The following is a 17,087-nucleotide window of genomic DNA, read 5'->3' as shown; positions in this document are numbered from 1 at the left end:
GGAGACACACAACCCACCCCGACCCAAAAACAATCCTACAGCCCCCCAAAATCCAACCTGGTTTTTCAAAGATAAAAACATTGTCGGGTAATCAGACATAACTACTAAGGAGAGCGTTAATATAAAAAACTCTTGTAACCCGTATCATCATATTTTATAAGCAAAGTTTCCAACTACAAGTAGAAACTATTTCCTCAATGTTTGGGGACAGAGTTCTTTCAGAGAAAACCCAAATCCAGGTATGATAAAAAAATAACTTCAAATAATTCCATTGAGCGTTCCGGTACCTTCTCATTTATCACTAATCTCCTATTTTTCCAAGTCTCCTCTTTCTCCTGCTCTCTTAAACGGAACTTAGCTTCTTATACAACGAACGACGCCTACTGCATTTTCCCCCTCTGATGTCATAACCGAGTTCTGGTGCACAGTATGTCATCATTGTTTCATAACCATTTTCCCCCGAAAAATTTAAAACATTCTGGCTAACTTTCGTGTTTGAAGTACGCAAAAATATTGAAGATTTAAAAAAAACCTGCTACGAATTTGAGTAATAGTACGCTGATAGTTGACACTGGCGGTGGACAAAATTAATTTCCCGATTCACGGCTATTTAAGACCGCTGGATGAGTACCAATGATGCAGACTATTGAGATTAACCAACGTTGCTTTTGATATTTACAACAAAATATGTAGATGCCTGGACTCTTTGATAATTTTGAGATGAAATAATGATATCGTCAAGACTTCAAAATGAACAAATAAAAACATTTATAACATAAATAAAATTTCCTGTTTAGGTCAATTCCTGTGATAAAAAAACATAGCAACCCATTGTAATTACACAAGCGCAAATGACTGATGCAAAATCGTCAATGCTCTCTCTCTCTCTCTCTCTCTCTCTCTCTCTCTCTCTCTCTCTCTCTCTCTCTCTCTCTCTCTCTCTCTCTCTCTCTCTCTCAAAAAACGTTACAACTGAGGAATGATTCACAACAAGACTGCCATTGTATGCTAGTATAAGACCATTCATTCCAACTTAAGGCCAAATTATTAGAGAAAACTTAACAGGAAGCTGCCACAGACGCCTACACATCATAGAATGCCAAGGCAGAGACACCAGACTTTAGGATGAGAATGGAAGCTGCATCCGCTGTACTCTAGCACCTGGCACCATGTGACTTTCACCGGCTTTGAAATCTAAAGAGTCGTCTCCATGCAAGTACCTCCATGGATGAGAGGATTAAGGAAACTAAAGCAATCTGATTAAATAAGGGTATAGAGAACTTTGCTTTGAATACTAAACAAAGATTTACAATAACTGTTCAGAACCTCATGTACATGTACATATATACCTTCATATATTAAAGCACCAATGCAATAATAAATTTTAAAAATTTATAGCACTTGTGAATAAAACAATTGTAAAACCATAACATCATTTGTATAGTACGGCTTAAATTTCATGAAAAATTACAGACGAATCCATTATCAGTCCACCAGCATTGAACTGATTGAACTTTTCAAACAAATCAAAAGAGACGATGCTCAATCAGGTTTTGTGTCATCTTGAAAAAAAATTAATCTAAAAAACTGGAACAAAAAAATTACCAGCCTAATTATTGGTACCAAATCCTCTAGTCTACACGCAATGGTCGCTTTCTCCAACAGAAGCAAGAACTAACGGAAAGAGGAAAAATACAAGTCATTTACTTTTAAAAGTCCAGGTACTTCTGAGAGAGAGAGAGAGAGAGAGAGAGAGAGAGAGAGAGAGAGAGAGAGAGAGAGAGAGAGAGAGAGAGAGAGAGAGAATTTCTTAATCTCCTTTTTTAATATTGCCACTACCCCAATCATTAACCTCGCAAATAACCGCGACTCCCTCTTTGTAATACATCATACATAATCCGTAATTGCCAAGAAGGGCTCTAAAGGCAATGAATATAAAAAAAAGGGTAAAGTACCACCTATATTGTATGCATATGAATATCACGTAGAGGAAAAATAAAAACAAAATAAAATGTTACACCTTCGGCCACATCAAACATCTCCCAGGAAGCCATTACGTCCCCAACTTCAGTCTGGCAGGAAGCTTATACTCTAAGTTCCTTGAGTTAGTAAACTTTCTGTTTAGCGACTCTTACTATCATACAGTTATACTGTGTGTGTGTATATATATATATATATATATATATATATATATATATATATATATATATATATATATAATATATATAGTGTATATATTTATTTATGTTTGTGTGTATTCGTGTAAATTGTGTTAACTTGGCAATAACACCAGTTATTCTGGTTATTTTGGGGCATAAAATGGAATCAAAGACTGACAATAACGGAGGTCTAAGTAAGCCAGGGATATAATTAAAAAAAAAAGAACAAATCGAATACAAGAGAGTCGTTAAAAGCAAAAATGTACGACAATGTAATCAAAAGTCAATAAAAATGTCCTACACAACATAAAATCGTTGAATAATCTTTATAAATAAAAACTATCCTATGCTGTCTTTCTCCGAAAATGAAAGATTACGAATTTTCCCTAGATAATAAAGTAACCCCCTACCTTCCTTCTCACATGTCCCTCCAAGCACTAATGAACATCAGACCACCCTATGAGGCAGATGGAGGTTGATGTCCATCTCACAAATCCTTAAATCCTATCCAGATTAGGGATTACGGCAACCCTACGGGTAGGTGAAGTCACGAAACCCTCCAATTATCGTCGAGGGCTGTGCTGGAGAGGGAACAGCGGCTACATTAATGATAAGCTTTAGATACAACCCAGACCAAGCCAGTTATTTTCTTGGGAGAAGAAGACGAGAAGACTTATCGTGGCTCCCGGTCTTTTAGCAAGATATCAGGTTGACTCTGGGTGAAGTAGCAAGGGTTTATGGACTTTGTGATAAAATAAACATAACAGATTTTCATCCAACAACAAAAAAAATGTATACCAGCCCTTTGTAACAAATAGCTTACCAGCTCTTTAAAACAAAAAGCATTCCAGCCCTTGGTAATAAAAAGCATACCAGCTCTCTGTTATAAAAAGCATACCAGCCCTTAATAATATAAAACAAGCCAGCCGATTGTAATAAAAAGCATACCAGCCCTTTGTAATAAAAAGCATACCAGCCCTTTGTAATATAAAGCATACCAGCCCTTTGTAATAAAAAGTATACCAGCCCTTTGTAATATAAAGCATACCAGCCCTTTGTAATTACACAAGCGCAAAATGACTGATGAAAAATCATTAATGTTCATAAAATATGCAAAATGCCATTTTGAATATGTAAGAGCGTTCATCGCTGTGAAGCCATGTTAGCAAACACTTGTCCAGATAATTTCACGGAACCTTTCACTGGTTTTCAGTACTCTAATCGTTTTTTTTTTTTTAACATAATTTTATTCTATGAACCTAGAAAAAGAAGTAACTGAAAAAAATATTTATCTATTTTACTTCAAAAACATTTGGTTAACAAAAAAGCAAAAATATATTCAGCAAACTAAAATACACATACTTTACAGGACGACCTAACACACTCGCCTTTCTCGTCTGTCTGTCTGTCTGTCTGATAATAGTATGTATTTTATCTAATACTGGTTTTTTTCCTCGATTAAATATGAGCAGGAAGTAATTCTACATTTTTATCCCAATAAAGAGATAAACAAGTAATATTTTCATAAGCATTATTAAATTCTAAGAGCTGAAATTAACATCAGTCAAGGTCTTCAACTTTTACTCAAGGATAGCTCAAACCAACAGTTAAAAATATGACTAGAAGTCAAACGTCATCTCAGAGATAATTACTCGATTTGAAGTGTTAATTCTTAAAATGAACATGCAAAGATGAAAATACAAATAGGAACATCATATAGTTTCTTGAACTTCTCTCCATCAAGAACTTTTATATCGTACATATGGACGTCTAAATTACTATTGCATTGGGGAATAAGATATTTTAAATAATATGAAACAATTAACTACCTATACATGGAAATAAGTGACTTGCATGTGTATTTTGTTCGTTAAAAGATTGTCCGTAATAAAACTGTTCATTGTGTTTAAAATACTACTTTGGCCATCTACGAAAACGGGGCAACCAGTTTTACCGCAAATCTCATAAAATGCCATTTGAAAGGTCATGCGAGTTGGATGAGTAAATTTAGAAATTGCGTGGAGGTAGACGACGTAATCTTCAATAATATGCCCAATGACACAACTTACACTTTTAGAAAGTTAAAGTGACTTTAGCAGTTCTAATCAAAATAAAATAAACATGGCTAACGAAAGTGATCAGAAACAGGGTTATCTATAACTTAAATTTGAAAAGAAAAAATTGGAAAAAAAAATAACCAACAAAATATTATATTACAAGCAAAAAGAGACTTCGTCGTCTTTAATGAACATGCGGTGCCTGGTGTGACGAAGCTATATTGGAAGGTAAAAGAAAATTCATGCAAATCCAACTTAAGAGCTTAATATTCTTTGAATCTTTTAAAAGTAGGTTCCTCTGCAACTATGAAAAAAAAAATTGCTAACCAAAATCATTTGAGACTAAAGTTTGAGTTAACGGTTTTACTCAAGAGAATTATAGCCAATCTCGATAATTTGTTTTACATCTTATACCTTCGGACCTTTTGAAGAAACTGAATTTTTCAAAGAAAGATTAAAAACATTTCAATCGAAGTCATACTCCAAGAAAATCGAACTCCAAACAAGTAACCTTTATGACCAATAAAAAAGCATGAAAGATTTCAAGACCTGCGACCTTTAACATGATAATATGGGCAATATTAATTTGCTACTTGAATGATATATGAAAAATAAACAAAGTCCAATAATAATTTAAAAAATGTATATAGCTAAACAGCAAAACTGTCAATATTAATAAAAAGTCGGATTCGTTCGTTGTAGATTGCCTGGTCTATCCGACCAGAACGGGCTCTTGCAATCATGCAGCCCGTAAATGGCAGCCAGGTATATTTCCAGTAATTAAAATTTTCCGAAGATAAAAAAGTTATACCTGTTCAATGTTTCTAGAAATATAAAAAAGTTCTACTTGTTTAATGTTTCTAGATATAAAAAGTTCTACTTGTTCAAAGTTTCTAGAGGTAAAAAAGTTCCACTTATTCAAAGTTTATAGAGATTAAAAAATTGCATTAAAAAGCAGCCCTATATTCACACTATACGGATATCTTGTAAGAACCCGCGTTCTTAGTTTCTGAGAAAAACATTCTGGACCTTTAAGGAAATCATCCTATGAAATCTGCGGTAAATTCGGTTTACCAGCAAGGCGCTTCTACGGCTTCCAGTTACCGAATTTGTCCCTGGATACGCGTGACAAGTAGAATCCCTTTCTTTTGCGAATTTTTCTCGGTACACAACGGCTAAGTCAAAACCAACAACAATAATAATAATCCTCGTCTGCAGATTATAAATAGTATTCCATTTGACTTTTAAATATAGTTTGAATATCACCACTTCTTGAGGGTTTCCTGATTATTCTTTAAACTAGTGTACGCGACCCGTTTAAAATTACGAATGAATATTTAAATAGATATAACACGCATCCACCAGCTCTCCCCTATGTATGATTATTCCCTCTTCCCTACCCGAGAGACAGAGAGAGCTGTGCGTGACCGGAAAAAATAAATAAATAAATAAATACACACACACACATATATATATATATATATATATATATATATATAAATTTACATGTATGTATATATACATATATATAAATATATATATACATATATATACACATATATAAATATATATATACATATAAATATATATATATATATATATATATATATATATATATATATATATGTATATATATATATATATATATATATATATATATATATATATATATACGCAAGAGACATGGAGTCCATTCATTGCTTAGGTGGAAAAAGTAGACGACTAAAAATTGGGTGTTATTTAGGGACCGACAGGACGTTACAAATACCTTTTACCAATATCTTAAATGCACCTCAAAAAAGCTTTCCCCCCTACGAAGATATATAATACCAATCAATTAATCTAAAGGAGACAGAATTAAAGCCAGGCGATAAAATTTATAAAATTGAGTGTGAAACGAGAGTTGTTCAAACAACCAATTCAATTTCTTTACAAGAGTTTGCGGTTGGGTTTGAAATATCAAACCTTGAAATATAAGGTATGCAGGTTAAACCAAGTTTTAACAAATTCTTTAAGAAACAATAATATTCGTGTTAAGATATTCAGTACTTTTTTTCCAATAAATATGAAATAAATACCAGACAGAAGAATGAAATATAAATTTTCTCATCTTGAATATACGCCACTTTCCAATGGCCTCTGCACAAGTGAGCAAGTAGGACGAGGATAAAACAAATAGCCCAAGGACAAGGCAGGAGGCTTATGAGGTAGAGTACCACTGTTGTTTCTTCACTAAGTTGAAAGGAATAGTAATCCAACTTAAAAATAATAAAACATAAATTAATCAAGACAAATATTCTGGAAAGATATACAATTGACGGAAGTCGGAGATATGATTTGTGAGCTTCCTTTATTTTCACTCGTCTTCAATAGTAGTAGAAATTACTTGACAGTACAAATGATATATCAAAGAAAGTTTTATGAGGTAAAAGCAGATAGGAACAACAGCAATGACAATGATGATTGTAGACCATCATAATGGCTGAAAATGTCAAGCCCCAAATTATCTATTTAATGGCAGTCAAGAACAGCTCAAGATCTGGTCTTACATTTGGAATTTGGGATCTATAATCCAACGCTGAGGATACTAAGGTCTTTCAGATCTACCAAGAAAAATTATTATTATTATTATTATTATTATTATTATTATTATTATTATTATCTAGCAAGCAACCACAATTGAAAAAAAAGGATGCTATAAGCTCAAGGGCTCCAAAAAAAAATATAGCCCAGTTAGGAAGGGAAATAAGGTAATAAATGACCTACAAGGGAAGTAGTGAACAATTAAAATAAAATATTTGAAGATCAGTAAAAACATTAAAATAGATCTTTCATAAATGAACTATAAAAACTTAAATAAAAGATAATAGTGTGCCAAAGTTTACCCTCAAGCAAGAGAACTCTAACCCACGACAGTGGAAGACCATGGTACACAGGCTATGGCACTACCCACGAATAGAGAACAATGTTTTGAATTTGGAGTGTTCTTCTCCTAGAAGAGATGCTTACCATAGCTAGAGTCTCTTCTACCCTTACCAAGAAGAAAGTAGCCACTGAATAACTACTGTGCCGTAGTTAACCCCTTGAACGAAGAATAATCATTTGGTATTAGCAGTGTTGTCAGGTGAATGAGGACAGAGGAGAATGTGGAAAGAATAAGTCAGACTATTCAGTGTATGCGTAGGCAAAGGAAAGATGAGCCGTTACCAGAGAGTGGGATCCACGGTAGCACTTTCTGGCCGGTCACATGACTCGATAATTCTATATCGGTAGTATCTCAATGGATGGCTGGTGCCCTTGCCAACTTACTCCATCTATCCCAAAAGTTTTCTCTAGCTCGTGTGTCAATCTTCATCACCTTTCGATAGGTTTTATCACGGTAATAAAACGCTTCAAGACAAAAATAACATTTCGGGGCATCAAATGAATATCAAGAAACCATAAATCACAAACACGCTCACAGACAAGGTGAGGGGGAGGACGGGAAGAGAAGTAATGTAAAAAAAATAACCCCTTGACAGAAAGCCTGATTAAGTCTCCCAAAAGGAGGAAAAGAAACGGCACTTTGCTACTTTTAAGATTCGCTTAACCCTGGCACTTTTGTTGCTTTCCAAGGGGAAGGGGGAGAGAGACCCCACTGTACTAAGCGTCAATGTTGCAATCCCTTTGCAGTGACACCCTGACCTCGCTGGCTAATCGGCTAATGCTAATCTGCTTGAGCCGAGTGACTCGGACAGTAGCAATGTCGGACGGCTGCCCCATAAGGACATCAGGAAATGAGTCGCCGGTCTGACTTTTCCCCTTTCATTGTTACAACCCTCTCCCTCTCTTCTTCCCCTCTCTTAAGTCTGTCTGCATGCAGGTTTATGCTGGGGGATAATACACAAAGAAGACCAACGATTCAGCCTAAATATTTTTCAGTACACATCACGACTGAATCATGTATGAGTGTTCGACTTTCTTGTTCCTGGTGATTAAGATCCACTTCACTTACTTTTTTCTTTTCTTCACTAGTGTCCTCTTTATCAAGAAAATTTCAAGATTATTACAAACAAATGATTGTTCTAACAGAGGATGTAAACCCCGAGTCGATACTCAAGTACTTGAAGAAAGGCTTACATAATTGGGAAAAAAGAAAAAAAAACTTTTATGTTGAACTTTCTTAATCTCGAAATTGTCATCTACACACCTACTCTAACCCCTTTACCATAACTGTGTATCTCCTTTTTAAACCTTTTCATTATACTCAATCATAAAATACAGTATATAATACTATTTTAACTCTACTACTTCCACCTTTCTTTTATATACATTCAACGTCAAACAAAAGGGCAAACTATCTATGAAAATAAAAAGGTAAACACGAAGGAAATCATTATACTAACTCATGAGTAGTGTCATAAATTTCACTTAGATTTTCTTACAACGTGTATATATAAACAAAAAGCCATCATTATGTCAAATTACACGTTCAAGCGAAAACGCCAAAATAGTCGCCTAACGTACTACAAAAATGTATCAATAATAAGGAATAATTACACAGGAAAATTACAAAATACTTCGCAGCAAACTATTGATATTCCCAAAAGAACAAAAACGTTGTAAACATGACAATGAAATAATCATAATTCAGATTTATTGCAACGTACAAAAATTGCCTATCATTCTCTGGCACCAATTGTAACCCATCCATTGTAATCATAGAGAGAGAGAGAGAGAGAGAGAGAGAGAGAGAGAGAGAGAGAGAGAGAGAGAGAGAGAGAGAGACTGGATTTATAACGCCTTTGATATTACGTCCTTGGATCATTTCTCAAACATCAATTTCTACTTCCAACTGCTACCCACCGCGCCTTGAAAGAGCACGTTTCAAAAAAGTTAAACACTAAGGTATGCACTTTTACTTTCGAACCATTGACTAATACCAAGAAGAAAAATGGCCCATGAATTAACGGCGGGAAGCTCACAAAGCCAATTCATCTCCTATGTGATTCAGACATTGAGAGAAATTTACAAAGCAGGGAGAAAGTTTGTATTGCTTTTAATATCTTTCATGAGCGTTACATTTTGGAATGGTAAGTACGTGAAAATTAGCCCCCCCCCCTCTCTCTCTCTCTCTCTCTCTCTCTCTCTCTCTCTCTCTCTCTCTCTCTCTCTCTCTCTCTGCGAGCACATTAAATGAACATTTGAATCAAAATACTCAATATGTTATCAATTAGCAAATATTTTACAAAAAAAAAAAAAAATCTGAATTAAGATATTCAGAAAGAAAAAAGGACATGAAAATATCAAATTAATTACCTTTACATTACAATCGAGAAAAAAACATTATTGAAATTAGTAGGTAATGAAATCCATACCTTACAAATATAGCACCAAATTACCTATTCCTTATATAAAAAAAAAAAAGTTTTTTTATGGCCACAATTTATAGGGGAATAAGCTTTTGCCACACAGCTGATACCACTAATAGACTTCCAAATGACATCAAACTTCAGACTGACTGGGAGCTAAAATAGAAACGACATAAGATTAAAAGTACCCTTCTTGAGGCAATACTTCACCAACTGATTGTCACAGCACTAATTACTAGAAAAAAAAAGAAAGGTAATTTTTCAATTTAGATATGCATTACGGTTTACCTTGAATTTGAAACTATCCTGAAAGAAATCACATACATAATACAGACAATGAAAATTATTTTTCTTAATTACTTAAACACGACCAGAGCAGTATTTTCATAACTGTGGTATTGATCATCGTCACAAGTACTGTCAAATGTTTATGAAAATATCAAACGTTTGGTATAAATCTATCACTAGAATAAAATATATTCCATAACTCACGTGCGTATAAAAGCAAACAAATTAAAATGGAAAAACTCTTTGGAAATGTAAAAATTTGCAAGATGTAATAGAAACCCTAACCAAGATTAGCGCAAACTTTAAAAAGTACAAAAGTATATACATATATATATATATATATATATATATATATATATATATATATATGTATGTATGTATGTATGTATGTGTGTGTGTGTGTGTGTGTGTGTGTATGGTTGAAAAACCTTACCTTCTTTGAGCTTCTTGGTAAACTACATTGATTGGGTCTGGCGTGTTGTTCTGTTCTTTTCCTTGTTGGAGTATCTCAGTTACAGCCTTTGAATCTCCTGAGTCAGTGTTCTTCTTATCATTAGTAGTTGTCTCAAAAGAAGAAGATAGACTGTTATTGTCTTTACTTAGGTTCTGTTCAGCAGGAGGTTGCTGTTGCTTGAGACGTCCCAAAGACTCTCGAAGGATCTGTCTTAGCTCAGGGGAGAGCTTGCGCACGTTTTCGCTCAGCCGAGGAAGTTGAGGTACTTTGATGAGTGGTCCAGTGGTTCTGTACTTTCTGGGCCTCGGTCTCTGAAGGGAATGTACTGTTGCGGGATTGAAAGGGAGTTTACTTTTGTTACTTTGGGTGTGTGTAGTTGCAAGAGGGGAATTCAAAAAGGTAGCACTGCACTTTGGGGGATTTGATGGGGATTGTTTCTGGTTTTCCTCAGGGGGGCTAAGGATAATTAGGGGTGGGTTGTCATGTTGACGGTGGTGTTGTTGGAGACAAGTTCGCCCACACTGCTGGGGGAACTTGCAACTCCTACAGGTGGAGGTGGTGGTAGTGGCGGCGGTGGCGGTGGGGGTGGCGGTAGTTTTGGTAGCACTGGTGTTGGCGCCTGGGTTCCTGCTTGTAGAGCAACTAGACCCTCGCCCTACTCCGACATTTTCACCACGCTGAAATGGAAAAAAAAAAACGTTAATTATTTCGAATGACTTTTTACATAGTGCCTTAAAAACTAACCATCCTTTTACGTAATTGACAAAATGAGTAATATGTTGCAAATCTCCAGAGGGGGTACCCCTTAGGGCAGCAGTGCCGTCAGTGCACCTCATATGGTACACTGTAGGCTTTACTTATGGGTCTTTACAGTGTTACTACGGCTCTAGCTGCGCTTACTTCATATCCTTCTACTTTACATCCTGTCTTATTTCCTTCACTTTATCTTGCAGACCAACCTCTTCTAGCTCTGACCGTAAAGCGTAATTCTAGGGTTTTCCCTTAGATGCAATTGGGCGCTGAATGGCCTTACAAGACTCAGCGCTAAGCTATATAAACCAAATCCATAAATCTAATTCCATCCTAAAAGAGGCTAAATACATCTGACAACGTAGAGCATATTTACTTTAAAGAAGACCTATATATAAGCATTTCCTAAACTTATCTATAAAAAATTAAGCAAAATTCTAAATAACATACACGCATTAGACAGGCAATGATGTGAAAAATAAGTACGTCTTGGTATCATTGGTTCCACTTACTATATTCCAACTAAATGAACGACTATAAGTCTATCTTAATATATGTTTATAAATGTTTATTTTCAAGTGTCGTGTGGTTAAGGATGCTTAATAATCAAAATAGATACGCACATGTATTTTGAGTGTAAGTAAATATAAACAACCACATACGACAAAAAATATCACTTGACAGTAATCTTTTTTTCATTTCTCAAATAAATAATGTAGTAAGAATCGCTGGATATCCCATTAAAAACGTTGCTTTTATAAAGAGGTATCTGGAAAAATATTCTGTAAAGAAACTTGTGGTTGCCTGTGTTATTACCAGGACTGACTACTGCAACTCCATCTAATACAATCTACCCAAAAGTGCAACTTGAGAAATTACAAAACCACATAAGCAGAGGAACAAGATTGATAAAAGGGGTCGCGCGACGAAAAAAAAGGAAGACTAATTGAATTACACTCTCTATTAAAACCAGAATAGATATGTCCAATGAAACATCCAGTTATCAGAACCGGACGTCTAAAATATCTTAGATAATTGCTACACATCGTACAGTCAACGAATGGTGTCGACACGAGAATAGTTTAAGGTGGTTTCAAATTATTGGAGCCAAGATGTATCTCTACTATAATTTTAGAGCTTTCAAATATGCGCCCCAAAGACTATATACAAGCTCCCACTAGATATCCGAAAGACATAAGATATTAAGGCTTTCAAAACGAAAATAAAGACTTTATTGTTTTCAGAGTGCTTCGATAATGTGTATTTTACAATTAACACTGAATATCCTGTGCAACACTTTAAATACCCAAGAAAGTATGCGACAAACACATCTTGTAGGTCCTGGGGTGTATAGGGTTTCCTTGCATGATATGAGCAGGGAAAATGGCCCTTAAAGCAAGTAAAGAAATAACAGACTTAGCCCCAGTTTTCAACCTGCCTACCTTAGGCAGACATCTATCACATTCACATTGAGAGGGCTAATGCATAGCAGCAGGGAACTCTCGGCAACTATTTAAATACATTAACGTCTCATTCTAGGAAATAACCCCTAATTTATAACCACCAGGGAAGATTTAGTACTCGACCACCACAATGATTAAGAGCCTACTAAGAATACCGAATTACTATCATAACTAGGTGTGGATTTATGAAACTGTATGAGTACCACTGAACATCTGCACATATATTTGCAAGAATGGATGGGAATGTAAAATAAAAATTCATGATCTTGGTCTCAATAATGGGTTATATTTTCTCTGCTTACTTTATTCATATAGGCTCCATTAGAACTGCTGCTCTATAACCTTATGAAATTAATGATATTGTGGGATATTACTGATATTTTATTAGAAGAAAACTAGATAACTGAGGGTCATTCTTCCAATCCTGAACAATAATAGCAATAATAAAACAAATTAAAAATTCAGTTCATTCTGAACAACTAAAGTAAAAAGCTTCCAGTTCTCTAATCCCAAAGACATGTTTCACATCTGAGGCTTCAAGACCTTGCTTGTGCATAAGATAAAAAATAGAAATAAAGACATCGGTGCGAAATCATTATTATTCATTATAAGAACACGTTCTTCTGAAGCAGTTAAAAAGCATGTAAGTTGCAACACCAGATACAAATGACAGAATACCCATAAAACAACAAGAAAGGACTATCGCTAAAACAACAACTAAATCAATATAATACTGGGTAGGAGCCTGGCGTCGAATGACAGCAATAGTTTACAAGTATAAATTTTACAAAGCTCTGTGAAATTGAAATTCCTTAGAGAACCATAACTTTCATATGGAAAAAGATATGTAACGCACCTCGATGTAAATCTAATGGTCACTTTACGTTCAAACCACAAAATTTACATAGCATTTAGAATGCTACAGCGAGGTACGTGAAACGTAAAATGTGGAAAGAAATGAAAGTTTATTAGCTTACGGCGAATTAACTATACATCTGAAGGATATACAGTATAAACACATATCAATACAATGTGACATTCAAGTAAAATCCGTAAATACAGCTAGAGATAAATTTCACAAAGGTGACCAGAATAAAAATTCGACGAGCCACCAGTTTAGTAACAGTAAACATTAAATGCAAAGAAAAATAAATTTTTAAAAAAATCGAGATGAGTTTGCATAAATGTACAATCATGTAAAAACAACCTCTAATATACCCACTGATAAAAATGATACCTAAACTTTCATAATCATCTATCGCTAAAGTCTAGTTAAAATACTTCTTTTTGTTATATAGGCTAGATGACTTTCACTACAAAACGCATTTATATATACTATAACAAAGTCAAAGTCCGAAAATGATATTGGAGCTAACTATTGCAGTGAATTTCAAATTAGGACGCAGAATTGTGGTTTGGAGTAAGATTCTTTTCATCTTCTACCCTTGACTCCCGGCTAAATTCTAGACAACGCACACATGTACGCATACACACACACAATATATATATATATATATATATATATATATATATATATATATATATATATATGAGTGTGTGTGTGTGTGTGTGTGTGTGTTAGTGTGAAATAAAATGATTACCCTATGGTGACCCTTTGATTAGCAATTTGCCTTCAGGAAAACGAATGTCAAGGACACTGGCAAATATTTACAAAACAATTCGATTATCTCATTTTATTTCAGGGTTATCATAGTAATACAAAATGTAAAACTAAGTATATCAAACCAATAACATAACAATCTAATTTAAGAGGCAGAATTGAAAAAAAAAAATGAAAAATAGCAAAGTTTAATTTATAACACTAAAAGAAATCTAAATATTTCCGCCTGCCTTTCACCTTCGACGGTGAAGCCAACGAACCAACAACATCGGTTACATCCCTTAACAGAATTAGGCTTGACCACTTCGGGTTTCTATCACCTGCAACTTTCCCCGAGTTCTCTATCCCTGGAGCAATAACTGCCAAATGCTAAGTAATTACGCAATGATTTAAGAGAAACAAGATGATGTTTTTGAAAAACCTACTAATAGCAAAAGAAAGCTGCTAAGGTTAAGTGTAAGAACATCGAGTAAATATACTCGAAAGCTCAGTTCAAGATTATGTAGTATTTTTATACTGCCCTGCCTACCAACAAATAGAAAGCTACATATTAAGATAGAAAGTTCAGTTTGGTACTACACGCAATAAATCATATCAAATATTAAAGTCATAAGCAAGATTAATTACAAAACAATGCAAGGTTACTGGAAAAATATAAATGTAATTAAATCAAATAATAAAATTATGAATAATTGTGTGTACAGAGGCAAATAAAATTTAAACCAAGATGTCATCAGCAAAGATAGATTCATCCAAACTGTCAGTAACGCCAAACGGAAGTAGTGGAAAAACTATCAAATTACCGCTGAAGGAAGCAGATATCGCTACCAGTCGTCGGAGGCTGGTGGTGACAGTAAACATGAAGGCTGACAAGGGACACGAGTCATAAGAGAGAGAGAGAGAGAGAGAGAGAGAGAGAGAGAGAGAGAGAGAGAGAGAGGTGTACTCTCCATGCCCCTGGCAATACTATATAATAGCAAGAGTAACTGACCTAAACCTCTTGTTATTCTACTACTTGCAGTTGTTAAGTTGGCTGTATCTTGAATTATGACACCTTTAAATTATACCCGCGCAAAAAAGTATATTTATTTATATTGGATATTCCAATCGTGTCTAAAGATAGCATTGAAAGTTTAAATAAAAATAATCTATCAGTAAGTGTTTGAAATTTGAATAATGTTTCACTTTAATAAATACTATACAGTAGTTCTATTCTATTTTACATTCTTTAGGATTAATCTTTGGATAATAAAATTTTTTTAAAAAAAACACCCATAAGGCGATAAAGGAACAAGAACTTCCTCCTTCCTGATCGTTCTACATGCCCGGTTCATGGCCGATACTAGAAAAAAAAGGGAATCTTTAACGGTAAATAAAATAATTTAAAACTTGAAGCCATTTACACGAGAAAACACTTCCTCAGTAGTAGAAATACGTGCTAATAATAATTACTGGTATGAAAATTACTTGAGCTATTTACTAAGTAAATAATAATCATCAGGACCTTTTTCACCATGAGCAAAAAAAAAAAGGAAACTGATAACAGGGTTAGTATATCTTATCGATTCGGATTAACTGCTTACGAATACAATATAAAATATAATAGTACCACTTTACATTCCACTAATTTTGATGATTGTTAATATAAGAAGAAAAATATACTATTGCAACTACTAATATTTAAAATTCTAAATTTAAACTAAAGAGAAAAATAGCCAATAACGTGATTCTTTTAATCATATATATTGACATAGTATACTTGAAACCAATCGAATCTGTCGTCTATCTCTTGCAGTGATAATTCAATATATGGATAGCTCTTTTTACAGTAATTTTCATTTATCAATATTGTGTATATCTGGAAAGCAAGTATGGTACAACTATGACTAAATATTAGATTGTTTTGAAGAAAAAAAGAAAAAAAAAGGAAGGGAGGCCTTATACTTCCAGCCTGACAATAAACAAATTAATGAAAACAGAAATCTTTATGAGCATATGTCCTAAAAAAAAAAAAAAAAAAAAATAAATTTTAACTTTTTAAGTCTTGAATTCACTTCGAAAACTACATATCATTTACGCATCTACTTTCATCCCGAAACTGGAAGTGACTGAGTCAGAAGAAATCTACAAGTGATAATGTAATAAAAAAAATTCAAAGAATCTTTTCATGTCGGCAAAAGATATTTAAAATAATTTAGTTAAAATCACTGAATCAATTGTCATAAGATCATCAAGCAATAATCTTTATAAAAGAAACAATAAAGACAAGCAGGTGCGTGTCAAGCACAACAAAAATCAAATAACGAAATAAATGAGGTTTCCACTCTCAACCACAAGAAGCCAAGATAGTCAGTCGCTTCCAGTAGCGCCGCTTTCGCGCACCCACAAAAGTTATATCTTCCTTCTCTGGAGAATATTTGCGATTTCCTTAGTATTCTATGAAACAGATTCTACTGAACAAGCAAAGAATTTTCTGCAATTATCCTAGTATATTTAAGTACCATTACAATAATAAATTCAAAACATTGAAAAGTACTCTGCAATAAAACAACAGATGCGCACACGAACTAAACAAGGAATAAAGAAACACTGTAAAGAGAGTAGGTTCAAACCAGTATGCCAACTATGCAAACATTATCTACAAGATTTCTCATTTACTCCTATATTCTAATACATTCAACGTACCTATTACTTTCTTCATGCCCACAACATTCTTTCTAACCCTGTATATTTCGCTTTACAATCCACCACTTGCCAAGCGTTTCATGCAATTCTCATTCAGGCTTCAAATCCACTACAAGCACACATGGAACTTTCATAAAACACGCATGGTTTCTACATTGCCATTACGTGTTCATTCCTTTTAAGGTCTTCCCATTACAACTCTATACTTTTACAATGGTGCTTCTTTTTACGCTATTCTAAGCTACGTATTAATTTAACG

General features: G+C 34.2%; 1 protein-coding gene across 1 annotated transcript in view; it reads right to left on the bottom strand.

The window, feature by feature from the left end:
- The window catches only part of klar (klarsicht), a 715,886-nt gene that overhangs the window by 371,668 nt on the left and 327,131 nt on the right, over positions 1-17,087 (bottom strand). The window contains exon 3 of the mRNA XM_068361101.1: positions 10,289-10,986. Coding sequence (XP_068217202.1) covers positions 10,289-10,986 — 698 coding nt within the window. The remainder of the gene's footprint in view (positions 1-10,288; positions 10,987-17,087) is intronic.

This window comes from Palaemon carinicauda, chromosome 37, assembly GCF_036898095.1.
Source record: "Palaemon carinicauda isolate YSFRI2023 chromosome 37, ASM3689809v2, whole genome shotgun sequence".
Lineage (NCBI taxonomy): Eukaryota > Metazoa > Arthropoda > Malacostraca > Decapoda > Palaemonidae > Palaemon > Palaemon carinicauda.
Note: the sequence above shows the minus strand (reverse complement) of the source record. Positions and strands in the feature narration are given on the sequence as shown.